Consider the following 27,762-nt stretch of genomic DNA (forward strand, 5'->3'; position numbering starts at 1 on the left):
CAGTTTCCTTATAAAACAAAGATAATAGAACTTACTTCCTAGAGTTTTTGGGACAATTACATGAGATGATTCATGGAAAGTACTTAACATAGTGTATATGGTAAATGCTTAGTAAATGTCAATCTAATGTTATTAACTATCTAGTCTTCTTTGGTAGACATATATAAAAATACTTGCAAAAGATGGAAGGTTCACCAGTAAATAAAGCTGGCAGGGTTTTTTTTTGTTCAATAACTTTCTCATTATTTTTGTTGTTTCTTCTGAATTGCCAGTTGAGAATGGATAGTTGATGAGGTCATCAGACAAATAATGCATGTTAGAGGGCATATTTATCTCCAAAGTCCTATATGAACCATACCGTGAGATTCCAAGCTCAGAACCTTAGACTTGTCCTACTGTACCTAAAAATAAGCATTTAAAACAAATTAAATTAAAAATAAGACTCATTCATTCTACAAATATTTACTGAGTATCTACTATGTTCTGGAGGCAAAACTCTGCTCTTTTACTTCATTTGTACTCAGTGCCGTTTAGTTTTGTTATTTCATGGACAAGCTGCGTGTGGTAGTGCTATTAAATACTCTTTGGGATTTTTGTTTTTTTCTTTTTCTTCTGCTGAATAATTGGATTTCTTTGAAATCTCTGTAAGGCTATTTTCATTATTGCATTCACCTTGGATTTCTCACAAATCCTGTGTAAGTCAACTTAGGAATTATTTTATATTAAGTATATTTATGAATTTGTGGACTTGATTCAAATTCGGATAGGTCATATATTTTCAGGATAGACAAATTTCCACCTATGTTAATGTGGTGCCTTCATTTTGAGTATAACATTGGTACAGCACTTATATAAACAAAGCAACAAAATACAGCTTTATGCTTTCACGTGCTTGATTGATATTTTTCATTTTATCCTTAGGGTGCAAGTCCCAGCACTCTTAAGGAGTTTTTGTGAGTGCTAGAAGGTCAGTAATTTGAATTATGGCCTGAATAAACACTGTTTGGTTCACTTGGTTTCAAAATCCCTTGATTTCCCCTGTTGTAATAAGTAACTTTAAAGTACAAGTAAATTTTCTTTAAGGTGGATCTCTAATTTTGGATAACCCCTTTTCAGATCAGAAATCAACATTCAGACTGAAATCTCAAATATGTTTTATCATTTGTATCTATAACCTAAAACATGCTCTTAAAAGACTTCTAGGTTTACTTTGCTGAAATTTTATCTTAATGTCAGAAACCTACCTGCATACTCTAATTTTAAAATGGGAAATATTTCTCACAAGGGTGAATGCTTCTCCTTCCCTTGCCCATGACAGACATTGCTAATTGACTGTGGCATACTTTCCTGCCAAGCCTTGGTGAATCCTTATCTGTGCCACAGTCCTTCTAAATGCTGTTCCAGAAAGCTACTGCTGTTAGTTCAGAATTGGCAAATGTGAATCCTAATTGCCATTATGACTATAATTGGTTTGTCTATGGTAATAGCTATGAGTTCTTTGGATTCTTAGGGGTATCAGAATTTGGGAAAAAGCTATGTAACATTTTTTAATGAAACAAAAATAGAGTATATTAAAATATATTTCCAGATTGAAATGATCTATAATACCTGTATTGATATCTTTTTAACATTTATTAAGTAGTAATAGTAAGCTAATAACTACTGCTTGTTGACTGCCAAATATTGACCACCTGCTATGTGCCTAGCACTATGTTAGATGCTTCACATCATTATCTCGTTCAATCCTTGTAATGGTTTGCAAGGTAGGTATTATTATCCCTATTTTATAGATGAAAATCGGAGCCCAGAGATTTTAACATGTCCTGGGGCCTGCCATTTGTCAGTGGCTGCAGCAGGATTAGCTCAGGTTCATTTGACTCTTAAACTTCTGAACTTTTTACCACCATATTAGTCTACTTCTCAGTTTATGTGGTGAATTATGATTGTTTTTGTAATAATGCTATATAGGTATTTGCTGATCAAGTCTATATAGAAGTATGCTAGTCAACTCTATATAGCTGTTTGCTGGTCAAGACTTAGATTTTCTATCCCTCTTGACTTGTCAAATAACTAACAAACTGCAGTGTAGTTACATCTTATAATTTTCTGTGACAGTACAAATATATAGTGATGATAGAGTCAAAGTTTCTTTGAAATGTAGATACTGAGTACGGACATAACTCAGTAAATTTTGACTGACATAACATTGGGCCTTCTTTAGGACTAATGTGAAAATGAAAGAGAATTTCTCCCTTAATTTCTTTGGATTTTTTAAAACAATTTTCTGCATTAGGTCGGTAGAGGTAATTTTGGTGAAAGAAGAAAAAGACACTCTGCTCTGTTTTGGGTATCACCATACCGCCATTATACTCCCCCAGAATAAAACTGATACTATAGATTTGTAAATGATTTTTGTGTTCTCATCTGTAAAATGGGGATAATAATAGCATCTGTGTCATAGGTTTTGGGGGAATTTTAAATTAGCCAATGCACATTAGCTCTAGGAGTTCATCTTGATTCTCTTATTTTCCTTAGGCCTACCATATCTCTGCTTCAACAAGTCCTATTGACTACCTCTGAAAAGAATCTGAATGTGATCACTTCTCTTTATTTCCACTACTAACACCCCAGTTCAAGCAGCCTCTATAATTTCTTCCTGGTCTACCGCAATAGTTTCTTTACTAGTCTCACTGCTTCCATGCTTGCTGTTCACCACATAGCAGCTAGAATGATCTTTTAAAATATAAATCAACTGTTGTTGTTTCCCCACTTAAAATTCTCCTATGGCTTCCTATTGTGCTTAGTATAAAATTTAAGTCCTTTACTCTGGCTTGTAAATTTGATATGGCCCCTACTTACTTTGCCAACACCTCTTGCTCTATATTTTTTTTGTTACATTGACTTTCTTTCTGTTTTTCAATACATCCAGCTGATTCCCACTTTAGGTCCTTTGCTCCACCCTGTTCTTTCTCATCTGAAGTGCTTTACCTCCCTATGTCTTTTAAACTTTTCCAGCCATGCAGGTTAACCTTGAAGTCTCTTTCCTGCCTCTTTTTTTTCCCCCTCCATTTCCTGTATCAAGCTATATGAGCAAATCCTATTGGTTTTACCTTTAAATATGTTTAGAATCTGTTTCCTTTTCACCACTTATGCTACAAGTGATCCTCTCTCCTTGGTTTAATCCAGGAACATCCTTACTTGTCTCCCTGTTTCTACTCCCTCTTCCCTACTATACTTTTCATCTAACAGATACAGTAATGCTTTTTTGAAAAATATTTTTGAGAACTGTTTTAGATTTACAGAAAAATTGAGAGGATAGTACAGAGAGTTCTCATATACACTGCACTCAGTTTCCACTGCTCTTAACATTTTATATTAGTATGGTATATTAGTTATCATTAATGAACTAGTATTGATGCATTACGATTAACTAAAGTCCATGTTATTAGGTTTTTTTACCTATTGTCTTCTTTATCTTTCAGGATACCACAGTACATTTACTTGTTATGTCTTCTTAGGTTCCTCTTGGCTGTGAAAGTTTCTCAGACTTTTCTTGTGTTTGGCAGTTTTGAAGAATATTGGTCAAATATTTTATAGGATGCCCCACAACTGGAATTTATCTGATGTTTTTCTTATGATTAGACTAGGGTTTTGGGTTTTCGGAGGGAAGGCCACAGAGATAAAGTGCCATTTTCATCATCTCATGTCAAGGGTATATAGTATCAACATGAGCTTATGTCCTATAGTCCCCCATGACTTCCCTGATTCTGTCTCCTGCTACTTTCTCTGTCATAAACACTAATCCTGTTCATAGGTCCTTGAAGTTTATTGAATATACCAAGCTTGCTTATGCCTCGGAAATGCTTCCTGTGCCATTGGACACGCTTCCTCAAGGTGGCAACATTGCTCACACCCCTGCTTCTGGTTTCTGCTCAACTGTTACCTTATCAGAGAATTTATTCAATACTTTATAAAAAAAATAACACAGTGCTCCTAATATTTTTTCTTTCTTACCCTGCTTTATCCTCTCTTCCATTTTCTACATCGCATATATTTACTTTTCTAATTTGTTTATGATTTCTCTCCCCACCTATTAGAATTTAGCTTCATGAAAGTATGAACTTTGTCTGTTTTGTTCATTCCACTATCCCCAGCATCTAGAACCATGCCTGGCACATAGTAGATGCTCAACAACTATTTATAAATGAATGATTATCCAAGTTACTTTCTAGTAACATTGTGCCCATTATACTCCCTAAGTAGTATATTGAAATGCTTATTTCACTGTATCCTGTACAGCATTGAACTTTGTTTTTAAAAATATTTGGTTGGTAAAAATTGTTTCTTTTAAATACATTTTGACGATTACTAGTAAAGAAAAGCTTTCATATATTTTTAGTTGTATATTTCTCTTTGATGAATTGTTTCTTCATATTTCATAAGCTATTTTTGAATTATATGTAACTTCAGGTCTAGCTACATTAGCAGAATAGTAGGTACATGAAAATAACTTATTTTTCCTTCCTTAGGTTATTATAGTGACCACATCACCAAGTTCAACCTTCGTGCCCAACATTCTCTCCAAATCCCATAACTATGCAGCAGTCACTAAGCTTGTACCAACATCAGTCATTGCTTCTACAACCCAGAAGCCACCAGTGGTTATAACTGCTTCACAGTCCTCCCTGGTCAGTAGTAGCAGCAGTGGCAGCAGCAGTTCTACACCGTCACCTATTCCTAATACAGTTGCAGTAACAGCTGTGGTCTCTTCCACACCATCAGTCGTCATGTCAACAGTAGCACAAGGTGAGTGGTGATCCACCATGTAATCCTGTCCCTGTGGTATATGGAATTTTGAAGAAAACCGTGTAGGTGTATTTTTCTGCCTTGGGTATGAAGGTCCCTGCTTTTGATCAGAAATGACCACTCCTCTTCCCCGAGTTTGAGAATGTCAAGATAGTTTGTTACTGTTTTCTTATACTAATGTGCTTACTCCAGGATATTTTTATTCAAATGCATAGTATGTAGTCGCCTAGGCAATTAACATTCGCAAAATGTAAGTTACCTCTGTCACAACAGATTTCAAAGTCATAATAAGCAAATACCTTGAGTATAATGAAAGTTTTATTTAGTTATGTATTTTAAGGGATTTTTGTTATTAAAAAAAAAGAATTTTAATGTTTGTTTTTGAGAGAGAGAGAGACAGAGCACGAGCAAGGGAGGAGCAGAGAGAGAGGGAGACACAGAATCTGAAGCCGGCTCTAGGCTCTGAGCTGTCTGCACAGAGCCTGACACAGGGCTTGAACTCACAAACTGTGAGATCATGACCTGAGCCAAAGTCGGAAGCTTAAGCGACTGAGCCATCCAGGTGCCCCTTTGTTATTTTTAAGTAACACCCAACGTGAGCCTCAAACTTAGAACCCTGAGATCAAGAGTCACATGCTCTACCGACTGAGCCAGCTAGGTGCCCCTAATGAAATTTTTAAAAGAAGAACTTGAAATTACAGTGGACCTTTGAGCAACGTAGGGGTTAGGGGCCCAGTTATATACTGTATTACAATTGAGTAAGCTAGAGAAAAGAAAATGTTACTCAGAAAATCATAAGGAAAATAAAATATATTTATCATATTATATTGTATTTATCGGAAAAAAAACGTGTGTATGTGGACCCACGTAGTTCACACCCCTGTTGTTTAAGTCAACCATATTTACTCAGAGTTTTTCAAGGGAAGTATTACGAGGAAGTTACCCAGTGATAAGAAGCAGGAGAAAGAGGATGATTTCAAGGACATGGCATTCACCTTTTCTCCAGTCTTCTAAATTTTTCTGTATTGGTGGATGATGGGATATATTAAGGGGAACTAAGACTGAACCGAAGGACAATTGCTGCTTAATCATAGCAGAGGAAAGGAAATGCGGAAATCTCAATTCCACGTTAGCCTAAATAAGTTTAGCTCTCTTCCATATCCTTGTGTGCCTCCCTATGAAAAGCAAATAGCCCACTGTCAGAAATTTTCTTCTTAGTGTTGATGAGTCTTAAGACGGGGGATAGAAGCATGTACTGTACAGAATTCATACCCATCATCATAGTCTGTCAAAGGGAGCATAGAAGCAATATCGCATAGGACTTAGTATTAGTTTTCATTAAGTTTTACTTGAAACATTACATACCTAAGATAGAGTGAGACTTGGAAATATCATAGTTTATGAACTAGCAGTGAATATAAGCACTAGAATAGGAAAACACAAGTATTTTTTATAATTGTTTTAGTAATGTTTAGTGTGTTCTGTTTAACTGTGTAGGCAAGGAAGAGGCTACTGTAGATGCGATGCAGTCAGTATCCTTTACAGCCTTAATGCCAGTATATGAAATTATGTTTCATTATTTCCTGGCTCTCATACCTATTTAATGTCTCAGTCAACAATAAGAAAATAGCAGGCTTGACATTTTCTTTTGTTACTTTAAGTAATTAAAAAATTCCAACCTCTCTCTTCGCACAGCAGTAAACTATAGTATGTTATTAAAAGAATAGAATTTTTATACAGAAAATCTGTTGAAAATGTTGGTTGCAAACGTGATCCAAATTCCCTATTTTAAAATTTGAAGGCGAGAGAAAGAAAGGCCACCTGTCCCTGCACCTGAGTGACCCGTGTGTCAAAGCTGTCATACATTGATAAACATTTTTCTCTTTCAGTACTCATCACACAGTATGCTGAAGTTTTATCGTGCTATTAGAAATATTATTGTTTTTCCAAGGAACATGTTATTATTTGAAATAAAAGGGGTCTTTCTCTTGGCTACTAATAAAATACCTTTAGGCAAAATGAATATTCCATGCTTCTGCTTTTCACTCTTTTTCAGGTATTCTCTGAAACTCTTGGGAATTTAGGACTTCCCTGTTTTCTCTTTTGCTTCTTAGTGTCCTATATCTTTTTAAGTGTCAAGTAGTTATAGGGGAGCTGGACAAGGCATCTCAGATATTTTGGAACTTCACTGAAATTCAGTAGATGATGAGAGCTATAAAAGTAAACTATGTGAATGTAGATACTCAAGGATGTAGATAATCATATAGTTACATGACTCTTGAGTCTTTGAGATATTTAACTTTCTTATTAGTGCTAAAAAGTTAAGTCATTTTCTTCTAAAAAAGATAAATGTTAGTGGAAGCAGTAATATGCAGACTGGAGTTGTCATTCTAACGGTAGGGCTTCTGTAGCAGCTTCTCTGTGGGGGCCTGGGGGACAAGGGCATTCAGTGTCTTCTTTTGGAGACTGGGGACAGGCTGTTTTAGAGTTGATGTATCTGCCTCTGGTTATTCTCGTAGGGGCAGCTGATGGTGGAGTGGCTAAGAGTCTTAGTAGCAGCAACTTGGCGGGTGATTCCGTGTTTATAAGTGTAGAGATGGTTCCAAAGGTAGAGAGTCGGGGAGGTTGTGTATGATTGGCTCATGCTCTGGAAAGGAAAAGGAACTCCTTAATATTTAGGATATGGGAATTCTGAAAAGTCTTCTGGTTAGAATGGTTATTTTGAGTTTGTTATCTAAAAGAAGGATAATTTAAAACATTTTTTATTATGGAAAATTCCAATCATATGAAGTAGAGACAATAGTAAAATGAATCCGCATGTGCCCATTGCCCAGCTTCTGAGATGGGCGGTATATGGTCAGTCTTGCTTCATTTGTACCCACTGTTTCCCTCCATACAATCTTGACCTGGAATGTTTGGAAGCAGATCCCAGATATTATTTATATCAATCAGCTATAAATACTTCAGATGTATCCCTAAAAAAAGACTGTAACTCACAGTGCCACTATCACCTAGAATTTTTAACAATAATTTCTTGATAGAATAATAAAACATTCAGTTCCTCCCCTAATTTTCTTGATCATGTCATAAAAAAATATTTTTTAAGTTTATTTGTTCGAGAGAGAGGGAGAGAGAGAGAGAGACAGAGGGAGACAGCATGAGCAGGAGAGGGGCAGAGAGAAAGGGAAACAGAGAATCCCAAGCAGGCTCCATACTGTTAGCACAGATTCCGATGCAGGGCTTGAGCTCATGAACTGTGAGATCATGACCTGAGCCGAAGTCACAAACTGGAGGCTTAACCAACTGAGCCACTCGGGCTCCCCCCAAAAAACTTTAATTGGGATCCAAACAGGGTCCACATATTGTCGATATGATTATGTCTTTTTTAACTTACTAAATCTCTCTTCCTTTTTTTTCCCTTTGCAATTCATTTGTTGAAGAAATCAGTCATTTTTCCTGAGAAGTTTCCATAGTCTGGGTTTTGCTGATTTTTATCCCCATGATGTGGTTCAGAAAGTTTTCCTGTTTCAGTATTTCCATAAAACTAGTAGTTAATCCAGAAGTTTGATCAGATTTAAGTCTGATTGTTTTTGGAGATGGGAGATTAAACCTTTTATAAGTGGTATTGTGTACTTCCTGGTGTGTCACTTTAGAAGGCACATAATGTCTGATTTCTCTCTTTAACAACATTAACGTTGATCAATAGGTACCAACCTTTTTAATAGCTATTGATGGTCTTTGCCTCAGTCATTATTTTATTGGTATTTGCAAAATGAATTTTATCTTTATTTTCTTCATTTATTATGTAGAATTCTTAAAGAAGAACTTTCCTTTATTACCACTGGTTACTCTGAGTATAGTTCATATATTAAAAGTAGGATAAATGTCTGAGTATTTCCTTCTATTACGTTTTCAGATAATGAGTTAGTTCAGTGATCAGTGAAATTTTTATTCTCCACGTTAAGATTTTTCATGTCTGTTAATCCATTATAGATATTCTTTGTTTTTAATGTTTACTTATTTTTGAGAGAGAGTGTGAGCAAGGGAGAGGCAGAGAGAGAGACAGAGACAGAGAATTCCAAAGCAGGTTTCTTACTGTCAGCACAAAGCCCAACATGGGGCTCAAACCCAAGAACCATGAGATCATGACCTAAGCGAAAGTCGGACGCTTAACCGACTAAGCCACCCAGGCGCCCCTTGACGCAACCACTTTAGTCCTTAATAGTCCTTATTTTGTGATATGACAAGATGTTCTGGGTTCATTTTATACATTTTCTGCCCCAGATTTGGAATTAGACATGTTTTCAAGGAGCCCTGGTTTCTTAGTGAGAAATGGTGCTTAGATACCATCGTCTGGGCACTGTGGGGGATGGTCATTGTTACTGGATTGAATATTGTTTCTGAATCAAAATTTTCTGTGGACAGAACTAGAGTCCTTTTTTTTTTTTTATTTTTTTAAGGAGGAAATACATCATCAGTTCATACTGATACTGTGAATTGCAATTTAGAATTATGGGTTTTTAACTTCTTTGTTTTTCTGTTTGTATAATTGTATCTTTTTTCTCATACTGAAAATCCTGGTTTCTGACAATTAGTAAAGATAGGTATTTGATTCATCCTGTAATATTTTTAATAGTTTTAGAATAACAAAACCAATATGATGACTAACAATATAATTATTGAACAAAATTTAAGATTTTATTATGTGTTCTTTTGGTTCTTAGGATATCCTCACTAAGGATATATTGTCAGATTAGTGTATTTTAAAGTCACTTGAAATAATTTTTCCCCCCTATGGTTAAGCTCTAATTTGATATACAGTTAGGTTAGTTTGTTTCATTTTGTTTTGTTTTTACTGATTGCAGTTTAAAATATTTTTCCTTAATTTATAATTGCATAAAAGTTTATGTTCCAAAGTCAAATCCAGAAAACAAGGTGTGTTTTGAGAAATCTTTTATTTACGGTTCTTACACCCTCTCTTGTCCTTCCCTGGTTGGTAACCTTTTTTTCCTTTAATTGGCTTTTTATTTATCCTTCCATTTGTAAAATATGTAAGCAAATATGTATATATTATATTCCCTCTTTTTGTTTGATAAAAGGTAATATATATGTTATATATATATATTATATATGTACACAACTGTACACTTTAGTGTTTGGAAGAGATAATTATTTTTATATGGTGGTTATAAATCTGGTGCTGGTAATAATAAAAAAGTGATAGTTGAAATATGCTTTATGTGTATAGAATGAAGTAGTTTATTTTAGATGACAGCTTCATATTTGATTCCTTCCCTTTTTACTCCTGTAGATTGCATAGCTTTTTTGTTGTTATCTCTTAAATCTATATGATGTATATTTCTTAAATCTTCTTATTCCTCTTAAGGCAAATAATAGGCTGTTGTTTATTACACAGGTTGATTACTATGACCTTTCTACTTTTTATTCTACCTACTTTTCAGTTAAATCCTATTGCCATTGTCTTTTCATATTTTGGTGAGAGAAATTTTCTTTCATCTCATCTTCTCCTCGTATCCTTTTGTGGACTTCGTGAATTTTTTACCCAATACTGTGTCTTTAGTGATTGCCAGCTATGGGGGTAGGAGGGGGCAAGCTGCCCTTGGTTGAGAACTGAGCACTAGAGCTTACATTGTGGATTTTTAATTTATAACAGTTTGTCTTCAAGTAATATACTGCTTCCCATATTGTGTTAGAATCTTAGAGTAGTATACTTTTTTCTCTCTCATCCTGTGCTGTGTTTGTCCTACATTTAAATTCTATATGTTATAAACCCCATATTGCGTTGTTACTATTTTTGCTTAAACAATTCTCTTTAAAAGAAATCACGTACAAGGAGTAAAAAATCTTTTATATTTACCAATTTCATCTTGTACTTTTTCTACTCTAGCCCTGGGATAAGCCATTTTTCCAAAGAACCCTGTTTCCTTTTCGTGGAAAGTGATAATTAGAAGCTAGAATATGGATGCTAGATGTGCTACTGCTGTGTTATGTGTATGTGCAAGTATGGGCATGCATGCATGTGTATACGTGCATGTGCACCTGTGTGTACATTTATATACATGCTCATGTTTACATCTATATTTATTTCTCTATTTTGAAAACTATGGGTTCATATTGCTATGTCTGACTTTAATCAAACAACTGTAGTTTTCTCCTTTCCCTACTTTGATAGTGAAAAAGCTAACTTCCATTATCTTTCATATATGTACTTATTTTATATCAGCTCCCCAGTACACAAACTGTCTGTCATTGCTGTTACTGCTCCCACCTCTATGCAGAAGCCTTCCTCTCTCCACTTAGGCTCTGGCATTCTGCAAACTCCTGCATCACTCCACCTGTTTCTGACCCCCTACCTGTGTCACCCTTTTGCATGGATGCCAGCCTCCCCTACTCAGCTCTGACACCTAACGCAGGCTGACACCTATGGCAGGCTGCCCTCCCATCCAGAAGACCTTTTCACTTAAGTTTGGATTCTGATCTTTCCTTAGCCACCTCTTCCTGTGGACATTCTGCTCAAGCGTTGAGACTATTAGGTGGCTCGTACTCATGGAACCGCTCTGTATCTCACTTGGGCTTTGAATCTACATGCAGGGTATCTATCCCCTGAGTTTCCCCAGCATTGACGCCCTCCTCATCTTACTGATTTCCATGCTAGGCCAGTTTCTACAGTGGGCTCTGACATTTCATGCTCAGCCACTTTTCTGCTTAGCTGCCTTGTTTTTCGTCTTGCTTTGCACCAGCTGATGACTTAGCGGTGAATTATTTGGGACGCAAAGGGCAAAAGGAAGAGAACCTTTTACTTGTTAAAACAAAAATAGCACTTAGTACAGTTTGTAATGATCTGTATAATCATTTGATTATCTTCTTATGTAACCTTTAGAAGGTAGGGACTGTTTCATGGATACAATTTAGTTTCCCAAGGATCTACCATAAAGTAGGTGCTCAGTAAGTTTTTACTGAGTGAACACATACTCAGAGAGTGATGCTTCCCTTGCAAGGTTTGAGGACTGTATAGCAAATATGTAAAATACCACATATTATACATGATATTTAACAGGTGCTTTTTAGTCACTATTTTTATCTATTTACTTAGGACAAGAAATATCTCTAAGTATGCTTTACTATTAAATAAGTTCTTTTCCCCTCACCCTTCTACAGGTGTGTCTACATCCGCGATCAAAATGGCATCGACCAGACTTCCTTCTCCCAAAAGTTTAGTGGGTGCCCCAACTCAGATTCTTGCACAGTTTCCTAAACAGCATCAGCAGTCTCCTAAGCAGCAGTTACATCAAGTGCAGCAGCAGACCCAGCAACAGGTGGCCCAGCCTGCGCCAGTATCTCATCAGCAACAGCCGCAGCAGCCTCCTTTGCCACCTGGTATCAAGCCTACCATTCAAATCAAACAGGAGTCAGGTAACTGGACAGTGTTTACAAGGTGTAATTCTTCCCGAGTCACTACTTCTCTGAAGACTGCTGGTATACATGGATATAGTTTCCTCGAGTCCCAGACTTTTAATTCTAAACTATATTTTGAGAGCCTCCTGTTGGAAATACATATATAGAAAGAACTGGAGCTTGGGAATAGAAATGAGAAAAAAAGGAATTTGCTCAGCCGTGACAGTCATTTCCAGAGGACTCTCTAGGGAGTTAAGGAAGCTGAGGAAGCAAACCCAGATTTTAGAATTATACTATGGATGCATTGGGATTATAGAAAGCAGGCAGTTGAAAAATTCATCTGGGGAGTTTTGTGTTAGAATGCCATATTATGAATTTGGCATAAAATTGTATGAGCAGAAGAGCTGAGATTGTAGGACATTGCATATAGTGAAGAAGTTTGTGGTTTGTGGAATAATAATTGAGCAGTTTATTGAAAGCATCTCTAGCACAGTGAGAACTCAGAAGTAGGAATCAATTATTTTAAGTTATTGAATCATAAAATATTGAGTAAAAAGGCAGGTAGGATGGAGGCTCAAAGACAAGGAGATTAAACAGACTATTAATGGGGACAGCTTTAAGAAATGAAAATGGATTTTTTTTCCTCGAATGAATCTGGACTTTATTTGGTAGTAGAAGCAGCATTTGGAAGATGCCAACATTTTCAGCTTTGTTTCATTTTGGTTTTTGATAGGAATATTTTATTATTAGTTTTTGAGATATAATTGACATATAACATTGTATTACTTAACAATGTACAACATCATGATTTATTTATATATTTCAGAGTGATTACAATAAGTTTAGTTAACATCCATTATCACACATAGTTACACATTTTTTTTTTCTTGTGATGAGAACTTTTAAGATTTATTCTCTAGGCAACTTTCAAGTATAGTACAGTACTGTTAACTACAGTCACTGTACAGTATGTTACACCCTCAAGATTTACTTACTTTCTAACTGGAAGCTTAGACCTTTTGACTACATTTTGGCCAACTCTCCACCCCCAGCCTCTGGCAACCACTAATATTCTTTTTATCTATGAGTCTTTTTTTTTTTTTAAAAGATTCTACATGTAAGTAAGTTCCTGCAGTATGTATCTTTCTCTGTCTCATTTGACTTAACATAATGCCCTCAAAGTCCATCCATGTTGTTGCCAGTGGCAGAATTTCTTTTTTTTTTTAAGTTTTTGTTATTATTTTTAAAGAGGTTTTATTATTATTATTTTTTTTTAAATTTTAAAGCGTATTTATTTATTCTGAGAGAGAGAGAGCAGGGAGGGGGACAGAGAGAGGGAGAGAATCTCGAGCAGGTTCCTCACTGTCCCTCACTTCTTCTGTAGGTTGTCTTTTAGTGTTGTTGTTTCCTTCACTGTGCAGAAGCTTTTAATTTGATGTAGTCCCCAAGTTTATTTTTACTTTTGTTTCCATTGCCTCAGGAGACCTATCTAGAAGAAAGGTGCTATGGCTGATGTCAAAGAAGTTACTCCCTGTGTTCCCTTCTAGGATTTTTATGGTTTCAGGTCCCACATTTGGGTCCTTAACTTGTTTCAGTTTATTTTTGTATCTGGTTTAAGAACGTGGTCCAGTTTTATTCTTTTGCATGTTGCTGTCCAGTTTTCCCACTACCATTTGTGGAAGAGACTTTTTTCTCATTGGAAAAAAAAATCTTTGTCAAAGATTGATTGACCATATAATTGTAGGTTTATTTTTTGGGTTTTCTATTCTGTTCCATTGATCTCTGTGTCTTTTTTGTACCAGTACTACAGCTTTGTAATATAACATGAGTTATGAATTCATTGTGAAGCCTCCAGCCTTGCTTTTCCTTTTCAAGACTACTTTGGCTATTTGGAATCTTTTGCGGTTCCATACAAATTTTAGGATTAATTATTCTAGTTCTGTGAAAAATGTTGTTGGTATTGTGATAGGGATTACATTAAATGTGTCAATTGCTTTGGGTAGTATATACATTTTTACAGTAATGAGCATGGAATGTCTTTCCATTTCTTTGTGTCTTCTTCAGTTTCTTGCATCAGTGTTTTATGTTTTCAGAGTAACGGTCTTTCACCTCTTTGGGTAAGTTTGTTGCTCGGTATCTTACTGTTTGGGTGCAATTATAAATGAGATTGTTCTCTTAATTTCTTTTTCTGTAGCTTCGTTATTGGTGTATAGAAATGCAGCAGATTTTTATACACTGATTTTGTATCCTGCGACTCTACTGAACTTGTTTATCAGTTCTAGCTGATAGAACTGATAGAACTGGTAGAGTTTTTCAGAGGGTCATGTCGTCTGCACATAATGAAAGTTTGACTTCTTTCTTACCAATTTAGATAGCTTTTCTTTTTGTTGTCTAATTGCTGTGGCTAGGACTTCCAGTATTATGTTGAATAAAAGTTAGGAGAATGGATATCCTTGTATTCTTCCTGACCTTAGGGGGAAAGCCCTCAGGTTTTTTCCCCACTAAGGATGATGTGGGTGTTTCACATAATGGCCTTTATTATGTTGAGGTATGATCTCTCTAAGCCTCTTAGTTGAGGGCTTTAATCATGAATGGATATTGTACTTTGTCAAATGCTTTTTCTGCGTCTATTGAAATAATTATATGGTTCTTATCCTTTCTCTTATTGATGTGATGTATCACGTTGATTGATTTGCGAATGTGGAATTACTCTGGCATCCCAGGGAATAAATTCCACTTTATGGTGGTGAATGACTTTAAATGTATTGTTGGATTCAGTTTGCTGGTATTTTATTGAGGATTTTTGTATTCATGTTCATCAGACTTTTTTTTTCTGGTTTTGGTATCAGGGTAATGCTTGTCTTATTTCAAAAGCAAATTTTTAATCATCTCTTGAACAGGAGTGGGGGGAGATCCTAAAATGTTTCTAGGGAGCAAGGTATGGTTAATTAAACAAAATCTAGTATGGCTAATAAAAGCTGTAAGATATTATATATTTATTATGTTGTTTGGATTCTCTTATGTCATGTAAAAACGCGTATATAAAAGTTTTATTAGAGTGACTCAAAACCTTAGTCTTCTTTTTTATTTTATTTATTTTATTTTTTATTTAATTTATTTTTTAAATTTATATCCAAATTAGTTAGCATATGGTGCAACAATGATTTCAGGAGTAGATTCCTTAAGCCCCTTACCCGTTTAGCCCATCTCCCCTCCCACAACTCCTCCGGTAACTCTGTTTGTTCTCCGTATTTAAGAGTCTCTTATGTTTTGTCCCCCTCCCTGTTTTTATATTATTTTTGCTTCCTTCCATATGTTCATCTGTTCTGTATCTTAAAGTCCTCATATGAGTCAGATCATACAATATTTGTCTTTCTCTGACTAATTTCACCTAGCATAATACCCTCTAGTTCCATCCACGTAGTTGCAAATAGCAAGGTTTCATTCTTTTTGATTGCTGAGTAATATTCCAGTGTGTGTGTGTGTGTGTGTGTGTGTGTGTGTGTGTGTGTGTGTATGTGTGTGTATGGCTTGCAGAGATTTTCTTCCCAGTTTGTTTGTCTGTTGACTTTATTTGTGGGGACTTCTGCCGTGTAGATCTTTTTTGTTTCTATATAGTTGAATGTATTTGTGTAGTCTTTAGCGCTTTTAGATTTTTAACCACAAGTCACATTTTTCATATTTAAGTATTTTGGAATTTATCCTAGTATGAAGTATTGATAATACAATGTATCAGTAGTCTTGGGAAGTTGGTCTGCAGTTTTCTTTTCGTGTGCAGTTTTTGTCAGCCTTTAATTTAATGTTATACGTGCTTTTTTTTTTAATTTTTTTTTAATTTTTTTTTTATATGTGCTTTTAAGAAAGATGATAATGTTTTCTTTTTTAGAAATGCTCTGGAATTTTTAAAAACAGCTTTATTGAGATATAATTCACATACCATTGAAATAACCCATTCAGAATGGTACTTGGTATAGTCACAGATATGTGTGACCATCACCACAGTTGATTTTAGAGCATTTTCATCACTTCAAAAAGAAACCCTGTAACCTTTAGCTATCATTCTTTACTCCCTACGACAACCTCTCCAGCTCTAAGCAACCACTAATCTACTTTCTATCTCTAGATTTCTATATTCTAGATTTTCATATAAATGGACTCCTGTAATATGTGGCCTCTTGTGACCAATTTCTTTCACTTAACAACGTTTTCAAGATTCATATATGTATTAGTACTTCATTCCTTTTTATGGCCAAATAATATTTCACACTTTGTTCATCTATTTGTCCATTGATGTACATTTGGATTTTTTCCTCCTGTTGGCTGTTATGAATAATTCTGTGGAAAACATTTGTGTGTAAGTTTTTGAGTATTCAGTTCTCTTGAGTATATACCTTGGAGAGGAATTGCCCAGTTGTATGGTAACTTTATGTGTAATTGTTTGAGAAACAGCAGACTGTTTCTCAAAGTGACCGTACCATTTTACATTTCTACCATTAGTGTATGAGGGTTTCAGTTTCTCTGCATCCTTTCCAACACTTGTTAATCTCTGACTTTTTGATTCTAGCCCTCTTAGTTTGTGTAAAGTGGTATTTCACTGTGGTTTTGATTTGCATTTCTTTGATGACTAATGATGTCAAGCATCTTTTCCTGTGCTTATTGACCCTTTATCCTCCTTGGAGAAAGATTTATTTATTTATATCCTTTTAAAATGTTTATTTATGTATTTTGAGAGAGAGAGAGAAAGCACGCCTGTGCACATGTCAGAGTAGGGCAGCGAGAGAACGAGAGAGAAAATCCCAAGCAGACCCCCACACTGTCAGCACAGAGCCTGACTGAGGGCTTGATCCCCTGAACTTTGAGATCATTACCTGAGCTGAAATCTAGAGTTGGACACTTAACCAGCAGAACCTCCCAGGTGCCCTTCCTTTGCCCACTTTTAAATTATTTGTCTTTTTATCATTGAGTTGTAAAAAGTTTTTTTTAGTTTTTATATTTCAGATATTAAACCCTTATTAGATATATGATTTGCAACTATTTCCTGCCATTCTTTTGGTTGTCTTTTCACTTTCTTGATGATTGTCCTATGAAGTACAAGTGTTTTCTTAATGTTTGTTTATTTTTGAGAGAGACAGAGCATGAGCACGGGAGGATCAGAGAGAGAGGGAGACAGAATCTGAAGCAGGCTCCAGGCTCTGAGCTGTCAGTACAGAGCCCGACACGGGGCTAGAACTCATGAGCTGTGAGATCATGACCTGAGCTGATGTCAGACACTTAACCAACTGAGCCACTCAGGGGCCCCTGAAGCACAGGTTTTTAATTTTGGTGATGTCCACTTTATTTATTTTTAATATTGTTTGTGCTTTTTATCTCTATATCTTTTTCTAAGTGTCTGATAGTTTAACCTCTTAACTTTAGATCTTTGATCCATTTTAAGTTAATTTTGTTATGGTGTAAGATAAGCCTCCCATTTTCATTCTTTTGCATATGGCTATCCATTTGTTCCAGTACTGTTTGTTGAAAAGACCATTTTCCCCTGCTGAATGATTTTGGCACCCTTTTGAAAATCAGTTGACCACATGTATAGGTTTGTTTCTGCACTCTCAAGTCTATTCTATTAATTTATATGCCTTGCCATATGCCAGTCACACTGTGTTGGTTACTGTTGATTTACAATAAGCTATGAAACCAGAAAGTATAATTACTATGATTTTGTTCTGTTTTTTAAAGATTGCTTTGACTACTTAGGTCCCTTACAATTCCACATGAATTTTGGAATTCAGCTTGTCAGTTTCTATAAAGAAGTCCAATGAGATTCTGATAGGGGTTGCATTGAATAGGTCAATTTAGGAGTATTACCATCTTAATGATGTTAAATCTTTTGATCCATAGACATAAGATATTTTCCCATTTAGATCTTCTTTATTTCAACAATATTGTATGGTTTCTAGAGTAGAAACATGGCACTTCTTTTATTAAAATTATTCCTAAGTATTTTATTTTTCTGAAGCTACTGTAAATGGAATTGTTAATTTCATTTTTTGGATTGTTCATTGGTAATTTGTACAAATGCAACTGACTTTTGTGTTGATTTGATATCCTCTACCGTTGCTCAACTCATTATTTAGTTCATTAGAACAACTAGTAAAATAGCTTTCAAGAGTGGACATCATTGTTTTGTTTTCTTTTTCCTTTTATAGAACTTCCTTTAGCATCTGATGTAAGGCAACAAAATTGTGACTGGCAACAAATTCTCTCCATTTTTGTTTATCTGGTAAAGACTTTATTTTGACTGCATTTCTGAAAAATAGCTTTGGTGGTTATTGGATTCTTGGTTTTTTTTTTTTTGTTTAATGTTTATTTATTTTGAGGGAGAGAGAGAAAGTGCACAAGGGGGAAGCATGGTTGGGGGGGGGGGAGAATTGCAAGCAGGTTTTACACAGCATAGAGCCCAGTGTGGGGCTTGATCTCATAAATCGTGAGATCACGACCTGAGCTGAAATCAAGAGTCAGCTGTTCAACCAGTTGAGCCACCCAGGCACCCTTGGTTGTGGCTTCCTTGAAGGAATAGTTCCAGGAGTCAGTTTTTGGTATTTGTTCTGACCATAGGTAAGTTTTTCTCAGCTAACTTATACCTCATTTCTCTCCTGTAAACTGTCTGGCCTATTATCTAGATTGTATTTTCATTAAATCCATAAATGTCTTCCAGTTGCCTTTCATCACATCTTCCACAGTTATTGAGAACTTGAACTTCTCCGTGGCTCTATTGCAAATGAAGTCAGTTCCTTTGGGAAGAGATTACAAACTGTTAATTACCTATATCTACCCTCAGGTATCCCTGGAGCTCTGGGGGTAAGGTCAATGGCAGCCTTCTCTCTGAGTGACACCCCTGCTCTAGAAGCTGAGCATTAATGGAGGCAAGGGTGGGAAGCTGGCCAGGAACGTGATGTCCTCTTGGCTTGCTTCTCCTAGTGGTGGAACCACCACATCACAAGGCAGGGCAGTGGTGATCAGGACTCCAGTTTTCTCAGTGCCATTGTGTCCAAGCTATAGCCTTTGTTCCACAAATTGGGGGCTTGTCAGAAGAAGGGAACACCCACCTCTTGACATCACTTGCCTGAGACTAGCAATATGTACCTGGGGCCAGGATGAGATAAGCCGAAGTCCTCCTGCTCCTCAGAAGAAAGCCCTCCAACAGGGCGCTTCAGTGAAAGGAGACCTTGTGTTCTGCTGTCAAGGAAAGTCAAGTTCTCTCCTCTGGAGAGGAGTCCTTGCCTCACTCATAGTGGGTAACAAGGGGCAGGTCTTGGTTTAAAAACCACAGATCTCTCCTTTCTTACTGAATTTTTCTACATATTCTTGAATAGATGTCTCTTCTTTTGTCCTTGGGACTATTTCCAGAGCTTTTCATTGGTCATCATTGTACTAGTTTCATTAGGTGAGCAGATCAGCAGAGCTAATCTAGTTGTAGGTGTACAGTGTAATGATTTGATATATGTATACATTATGAAATACTATCCCAACAAATTGAGTTAACATCTGTCACCACATAGTTATTACCTGATGATGCGAACTTTGAAAAGGAATGGTTTTAAATACATTGTAATTACCTTCTTTTTATAGGACTGTAGGATTGTCCTGTGAAACGGTCTGGGTCTGCTATTTATTGGTGAAGGGGAATGAGTTCCTAAAAATTTATTTTAAGGAAATTTGTCTGTTTAGATACTTGTGTTTTCTTTTTTTTTTTTTTTTTTTTAATTTTTTTACATTTATTTATTTTTGAGAGACAGAGTAAGACAAAGCGTGAATGGGGGAGGGGCAGAGAGAGAAGGAGATGCAGAATCCAAAACAGGCTCTAGGCTCTGAGCAAGCCTTCAGCACAGAGCCTGATTCGGGGCTCAAACCCATGAACCGTGAGATCATGACCTGAGCTGAAGTCGGAAGCTCAACCGACTGAGCCACTCAGGCACCCTGATACTGGTCTTTTCTGAAGCCCATTTTGATAAATAATACTTTTCGAGGAAATTATCTGTTTGATCTTAGTTTCCAACTTATTTACATAGGACTAAGCCATGTAATCTCTAATGATTCCATTACGTTTTTTCTGTTGTTTTGGAGGAGGGTGTTTTTTTAATGTGTCTTAAGCCTTTATTATAATTTACTAATAAGATAATACTGTAAAAAAAAATTTTCCCTGCAACTTCACTGGTTATGTTTTATTATAATAAATAATAAAGTTTCTTTATCTCTACAATAATAATAGTTTATTGAATCCCTGCTATGTATTAGGTACTTTATAATTTTGATTTATATGCTGTGGATGAAAAAATTGAGTTATAGAGACTAAATAATTTACCCAGTTATGCCTAGATGTCATAATTTTAACTTCTTAATTAGCTACAAGAAATTTAAAATTATTTAAGGTTGTTAAATGAATAGATTTGTTTGCTTCCTGATGTCTCAACCTCAATCACCATCCAAAAAGTAATATAATTTTTATTTGCCAATACAATACACTCTGTCACATGGATTATTTCAGTGAAGTAATTTCACGTGAATAATTTCAGTGAAGGGGAAAAGTGTTACCAAAATTTCCCCAGCAGTTATTAGTACTTAAATTTGTAGTTGATATGAGAGATTCATTTTATTTTTTATTTTATTGTCTTTGAGAGATTTCTTTAAATGGGTATTTTACATTTGGAAAGTCAGTGTACCAATTATAACATTTAAATACAAATTTTGAAAAATGTAAAAGAATCCACATCACTACTCTCATTGGGTTTGAAAGCTCTTGATAGGACATGGTTATTAGACAAAAGGAAACAATCTTTTTTTTTTAAAGAAATTGTTAATAGCTTCTATTATATCTTCATTATATTCTTCAATGAGAAATTAGGAAAGGTTAGGAAAGAATTTGAGGAATAAAAATTGAGAATTTCATCATTATGGAAAAAGCTCTTTCGGCAAGAATGAGTGACTGTGTGTAACTGCTGCCCTCTTGGGTTGGTATAAGGAATATGTTTTTAAAAATAATTTGTACTGAGATTTCCCTTTCTTCTTTCAAAGGTGTTAAAATCATCACACAACAAGTTCAGCCAAGTAAAATCTTACCTAAACCAGTGACAGCAACTCTGCCCACCAGTAGCAATTCCCCTATTATGGTGGTTAGTAGTAATGGTGCAATTATGACAACTAAACTGGTAACCACTCCTACTGGTAAGTTTTGAGTATCAGTCCGTTCATTCATCATATATTCATTGAGTAATTTCTTTGTAGCAACAATGTGCTTGACACTGGGGATACAGAGATTAATGAGACCATTCTTTAAGAGCCTTTCTTGACTCCCCTTCTTACCCCCAACGAAAATTAGCTCTCTCTTATTATTGTCATGGTCCTCGTTCTTTTCCTTTATTCTAATTATTTCACTACTTGTTTGTTGATTTGTTTATGGTTGTTCACCTTATTAGACCATAAGATCCATGGTAAGGGACCATCTCTGTTTTAGTCACCATATACATAGAGAGCTGGTCTTGGAAGTATGTGTTTAGTGGGGATTTGTTGAGGGAATGAAAACACGGTCTCTTAGCCCACAGGGATCTCACTTACTCTTAGTTAGTTGAGAATCTCTATTATGTTTCCGGGTGGTAAGCATTGCTCGGACTGAAAGAAGCACAAGATGCCATGTTGCTCAGATATGAGAGCAACCAGGCTAGGCCCAAGGAGGTGACAGTGTAGAACATTTTAAATAGTACCACCCTTTGTGTCCTTGAGCAGGTTACTAATCCCTGTAATTTATCATCGTCTATTTAAATGGGATAACTATACCTGTACCATAGGTTATTGTAAGTGTGAGAGGAAATCAGGGATGTAAAGCCGCCAGCAGAGTTCTCCATAGTAAGTACTATAATTTATATTAGAGTTAGTCATTACTGTTACTTTAAATTTGTGTAGTTCTTACCAGATTTCTTGAGAAAAGCCAGTATTTAGCTGATAGAGTCTAAATAGTGTAAAATGATACCTGTCTCAAGTTTATAAAGATATCATTTATTGGCCAGGATGTAAAGGTCTGTAGAAACATTACATTTAATTTCCCTTAGACTTTAATATTTCCAGTTTTAGCAGCAAAACAGAGACTTATGTTAAGCAACCTGCCCAAAGTCACACAGCCAGTAAAAGTCAGATCTGGGATTTGAACTTAGATCTGTTTGACTCCAAGACCTGTGCTCTTTTTTTTTTTTTTTTTTTTAAATTGAAGGTGTATAGAGAACAATAGATTTACCATTTTAAGTGTATAGTTCATTGGCATCAGTGTATTCTTTATTTTTTGTAACCATCATCACCATCTAAATAGGATACCTTTTCATCTTCCCAAACTGAAACTACCCATTAAACAAGAACTCTCCATCCCCACACCCCCTCCTCCGCCGTGTCCTGACAGCCATTCTACTTGNAGACTTATGTTAAGCAACCTGCCCAAAGTCACACAGCCAGTAAAAGTCAGATCTGGGATTTGAACTTAGATCTGTTTGACTCCAAGACCTGTGCTTTTTTTTTTTTTTTTTTTTTTAAATTGAAGTGTATAGAGAACATGAGATTTACCATTTTAAGTGTATAGTTCATTGGCATCAGTGTATTCACATTATTTTGTAACCATCATCACCATCTGGCTTCAGAACCTTTTCATCTTCCCAAACTGAAACTACCCATTAAACAAGAACTCTCCATCCCCACACCCCCTCCTCCGCCGTGTCCTGACAGCCATTCTACTTGCTGTCTCTACAGAGCCTTGGCTTAGAAAACACTGTTATTCTTGCATTAAATTTATTATACTTCCCCCAAAACTGTTTTCCATTTGGTATAAATATAGTGGTGTTATGCATGTATGATTCTTTACATTAGCAAAAGGTAGTGAAAAATAATAAGTCTGTCTGTGCCTTTGTATCTACATTAGAAAAAGTATTCCTAATTGTAGAATGAAAGCATAAGTGCAAAAATTTCTGTTACCCTTATAATCTAACTATTTCACATCACGTTTGTAGCATGTTTATTTTGCACTAGATTTTTTTTTTTTTGGAAGCAGATGTATGTTTGTAAGGAATTTAAACTAATTCTACCTAATGTTCTTCCCCTTCTCCTTTTTTTGGGTAGTGATTGTATATTTAAAAAATTCTAACTACCTTGCTAAAAGCATTTTTGTGGGATGGGTTGTGTTGAGAATGGCTATCACAGTGACTGTTACATTTTTTTCTCTTGAGGAAGGTGTTATCTCAGGCATCTTCATTCTCCCCCAGACTAATAGTTCTTAGCTTGGGAATAGTAATTCTGAATTACTGGATTTGTAGGAAACTGCAATAGGCTCATCTGGTTAGTTTTTAATTCCTGTTTGGGAAAAGAAAAAAGTCCTTGGAATAGTGGGAAAGAGTGTAAAGTCCTTTGAGAGACATGAAGAAAAATATTCTAATGGTTCAGTTAGAGTTGAGGAAATATGTAAATAGTGAACTTTTTAGGCTAAAAGAAATATTCCTGGCAACTCTTGGCAGCTTGAACTTTACTCTCTAGTAAAATGATGGAATGACTCTTTAAAAGATGGAAATATATTTAGAGAGAGGCAGAGTACAAAATAGTAAAAATTTATGAAATTTTAAGCAAACAATACTGCCTTATTTGCTGAGTGCTGACATTGGGTTTGGCACCGAGACCGTATAAAACAGATGCAGAGACCTTAAAATCTATAACAGAAATACCTAAAACGCTCTGGCAGGAAAGATGATTAAATTTAAGTTTCTTTTGGCATAAAACTAGTGGAAGAAGGGTAGTAGAAGAAAGGAACAGAGTTAATTATATTTTTTCTTGGGGTTAGTAATTTGATGCAACACATCACAAAATTTTATGTGTAAAGTTAATTCAAATTGACTTGGCTGTAGTTCCTGCTATGTGCATTGAAAATTGGCTATAAATTGTTACTTAATGCCTTGACACCTTGAAATTCCATTTTCAAGTTAAAGCGATGTAGATTACACTGAATTATAGTTAAACTGTATAAATTGTCATTCTTCTATAAGTAATGACAAGTTTTTCTTTTGGCTTTTCCCTTTTTATAGGCACACAGGCAACCTATACCCGGCCAACAGTGAGCCCATCCATAGGTCGGATGGCTGCAACCCCAGGAGCTGCAACCTATGTGAAAACTACCAGTGGTAGCATCATTACAGTAGTGCCCAAATCATTAGCTACCTTGGGGGGCAAGATAATTAGCAGTAATATAGTTTCTGGTAGGTATATCTGAAATATGTTGAAGGTATAGGTAACAGTAAGAGGAGAAACTGTATTTCACTGTTGAAGGATTCTGTTTGATCTTATTTTTCTGCTTAGAAATCTGGAGCTTTGTTTTTAGTCTTGATGTTTAGTGATTAAGTATAGTTTTTTATTTCTAATATTAAATCTTCACACATTAAGCTTTTGATAGTTTTAAAATAGAAATACTTGTTTTTAATCAGACTGGAAATACTGTTTGCATTTGCATAGTGATTTTTCATTTACAGAGTAGTCTCCCATTTGTCAGTCCTTTCCAGACTGATAAATCTGAATAGTTGGTATCACCTACAATTTACGGATACAGATAGATTTAAGTTTAGAGAGATGAAATTGACCTCTCCAAGACCATATAAACTACATGGTGGAAGAAAGAACTAGGATTTATTCATCTATGTTTGAGGGAACTATATCTCATCGTTTCAATTACTAATGTCACTTTAGCTTATTAAAAATAAAAATATTTGAATACTTTTATTTTCTTTTCACCATTATATTGATTGTTTACTTTTTAAAAACATTTTACTCAGATAGTGAAAGCTAATATTTAATGGTATTTTGGAACCTTACCTGGTTTTTATCAGCTCATTAATTCCTGGAGTATTTGGGTTGTAGACTCTGAAGTAGAATGTTAACACAGCATCTGTTTTCATTATTATTTTTTAATTAAAATGATGTAAATAATCTCTCATCAAGTAAGTCCTGTGGACTTTATTGTCTGCCATTTTTGTAGACTAGCGATATTTTGTATGCCCCAGGTGAGTTGTTCTAACATTTTAAAGTGAAGAGATTGATGTTCCTGGCAGTATATGATGTTGCTGATAATTCAGAGAGTGAAAAAAAAAAAAAAAACCCAAATAAGAACAAAACAAAGCAGGGCATGGTATTGGCATAATGCACTATACTTAAAGCTGCTAATTTTGGCTCTATTTTTTAGTGTAAGTGAGAAAATCCAACGTTTGCCAAACTGAGGAGGGTGAAACCAGTAGGGAAAGAATCATACTCTGGCTTTAAGGGGATTTTTAAATAACACCGTGAAAACTCAAATTATGATTTATTATCTGACAATATCTTAAGGGGGATACAGCACATTCTCTGAAACATTTTTCAAAGAGTGTTCATTCTTGGTATGTAGCTTTTTATGGCCATAGTGGTTTTTCTTTACTCGTATGTGAATTCATAATAACTTTGCAGCTTGAAGGAATGTCAAGATATCATTAGGCTGCTGTTTTCAGACCTTCTTTATGATTTAGCTGCTTTGTACCAGGTTAGAGCACTACAAGTAGGCACATTTTCCTAGAGAGTTAGTGAGATGTATACCCTATACATGTGTATATTTTATCCACCTTTGTATGTAAATATTAAGCAACTCATGGTTAGTTGCTATTTCTAGTATACTGGGTAAACATGAGAAGAGTTCTTAAACTTTTCTACCGTTATAGGATATACTTGGCACACAGTTCCAACAGTGCTGTTCATTGCATAAGGCTTGTTTTGTGTCTATCTCTGCTTCACGGTTGACACTTTCATTTTGAGGAATTTCTCATTTCTGACTGCTGTAAACTGATCCTTATGTTACATGTCAATATTCTTTATAAAGACAGTTCTCTTATTTTATAATATTTTTGTTATTCCATGATTGTGGGATTATAGGTTAGTTTATAGTAGTTTTCATTCCCTGCTTCTCTGTTATTCTCAGTAAGCTGGTAAGCCTAGTTGGATGAATTTGGGAAATCCATAATTAAATGCTGGGTTCTAGAATCTATGCCTACCCCACCTCCCTACCCCCTGAGCAAAAATGAAATGGCTTTCTTAAAATATACCCAGACATGTAGCTGTAATAATAGAAGACTTTAAAAAGAAAGATGATACTTTCCTCTCATTGTGGGTAATTTGGAAAATACAGAAAGGTACAAAGAAAATTAAAAACCTACAATTTTTACCATCCAGAGAAATATGTAAAAATTTAAGTGTATGTATTTCTGTTCATTCCTTTTTCTATTCATTTTGGTTATAAATGTGTGTGTATATATATTGTATATATGTTTTTAAAATTATATTGCGATCTAATATAATCAGCTTTTACCCTTTTTTCATGGAATAGCATTATTTTCCTATTCTTTTAAGTGTATCTTGATACTTCCTCTGCCTCTGCTTCATGGCTATACCATGTTTCCTTATATGATGCACCATATTTAGCCATTTTCTCCTTGTTGAATGTTTTAGGTTGCTTCCAATTTTTTTTCATTATAAATAGTCCTGTGATGAGCATCATCATACATAAATTATTATGTGAAGTCCTTACTTCCTTTCCTCTAGAAAGCAAAGTCACAGTGCTTTCCACAGTGCTTTCTAGAAAGGTCAAGTTTTTCTTTTCATCAGAATAAGCAATCAAATGGAAGGTATGACTTTTTTTTTCAGTTATTTAACTTCTTTGTGTCAGTTACTTATGTGTAAATATAGAGCGGCCTTTCAGATCCGTAAGGTTTTTTGTGAGCTTTGTTGAGGGTTGGTGAAGGAATCATGCCTATTTTATGTAGAAGATTGGATCCTTTGGAGATGAACTCATGATCTCAACTCTAAGGACATTATGAAAAGCTGAGGCAATGGCAACACTTGACTTTTATTCTCTTGATCCTTAGTAACAATGTTCAGGGAAGGAGCTAATGTTTATATATCTTTTTCATTTGTTCATTCATTTGCTCATTCTTTGAGCAAAGCAACATAAACCAATCACCCAAGAGATCAAATTGTCAGGATGTTGTAAAAACTTTTCTGAATAGTAAAATCTGGGCTATTAAATTGGTTTCTCGAAGCCATCCTACCATACTGCTCACACTTTTACAGGAATCTTATTTTTAAATAGAAATCTCTGGAATATATCCAATATCATAGTCCATGATCCAAATGTGACTTAATAGTAATTTGCACCCATTGTATCTTAAGTCTTTATAAGTGAAGACTGTATATACCATGGGTTCTCTGATAGTCTGTGAGCCAAATTCTGGGCTGGGTGCTGTGCTACATAGGGATGAACATGAGATGCATTCTCTGCTCTAAGAAATGCTAAACAAATGAATTTTTATACATTCTGTTGCAATGTGAGAACCATAGACTACTGTGAAAGTGTAGAGAAAGGCCTTTTTTATTTATTTATTTATTTTATATATTTTTATTTATTTCTAGGAGAGAGAGAGAGAGAGACAGCGTGAGCAGGGGAGGGTCAGAGAG

At 35.3% G+C, this 27,762-nt stretch overlaps 1 protein-coding gene across 8 annotated transcripts in view; it reads left to right on the top strand.

The window, feature by feature from the left end:
• Positions 1–27,762, top strand: part of EMSY (EMSY transcriptional repressor, BRCA2 interacting) — an 80,925-nt gene that overhangs the window by 23,811 nt on the left and 29,352 nt on the right. For all 8 annotated transcript variants that reach the window (XM_039228782.1, XM_039228789.1, XM_039228784.1 and 5 more), the window contains 4 exons: positions 4,530–4,806; positions 11,986–12,240; positions 21,286–21,435; positions 24,321–24,491. In XM_039228782.1, coding sequence (XP_039084713.1) covers positions 4,530–4,806; positions 11,986–12,240; positions 21,286–21,435; positions 24,321–24,491 — 853 coding nt within the window. The remainder of the gene's footprint in view (positions 1–4,529; positions 4,807–11,985; positions 12,241–21,285; positions 21,436–24,320; positions 24,492–27,762) is intronic.

The sequence above is a fragment of the Hyaena hyaena genome, unplaced genomic scaffold (genome assembly GCF_003009895.1).
Source record: "Hyaena hyaena isolate Hyena2069 unplaced genomic scaffold, ASM300989v1 scaffold_34, whole genome shotgun sequence".
In the NCBI taxonomy this organism is placed as follows: domain Eukaryota; kingdom Metazoa; phylum Chordata; class Mammalia; order Carnivora; family Hyaenidae; genus Hyaena; species Hyaena hyaena.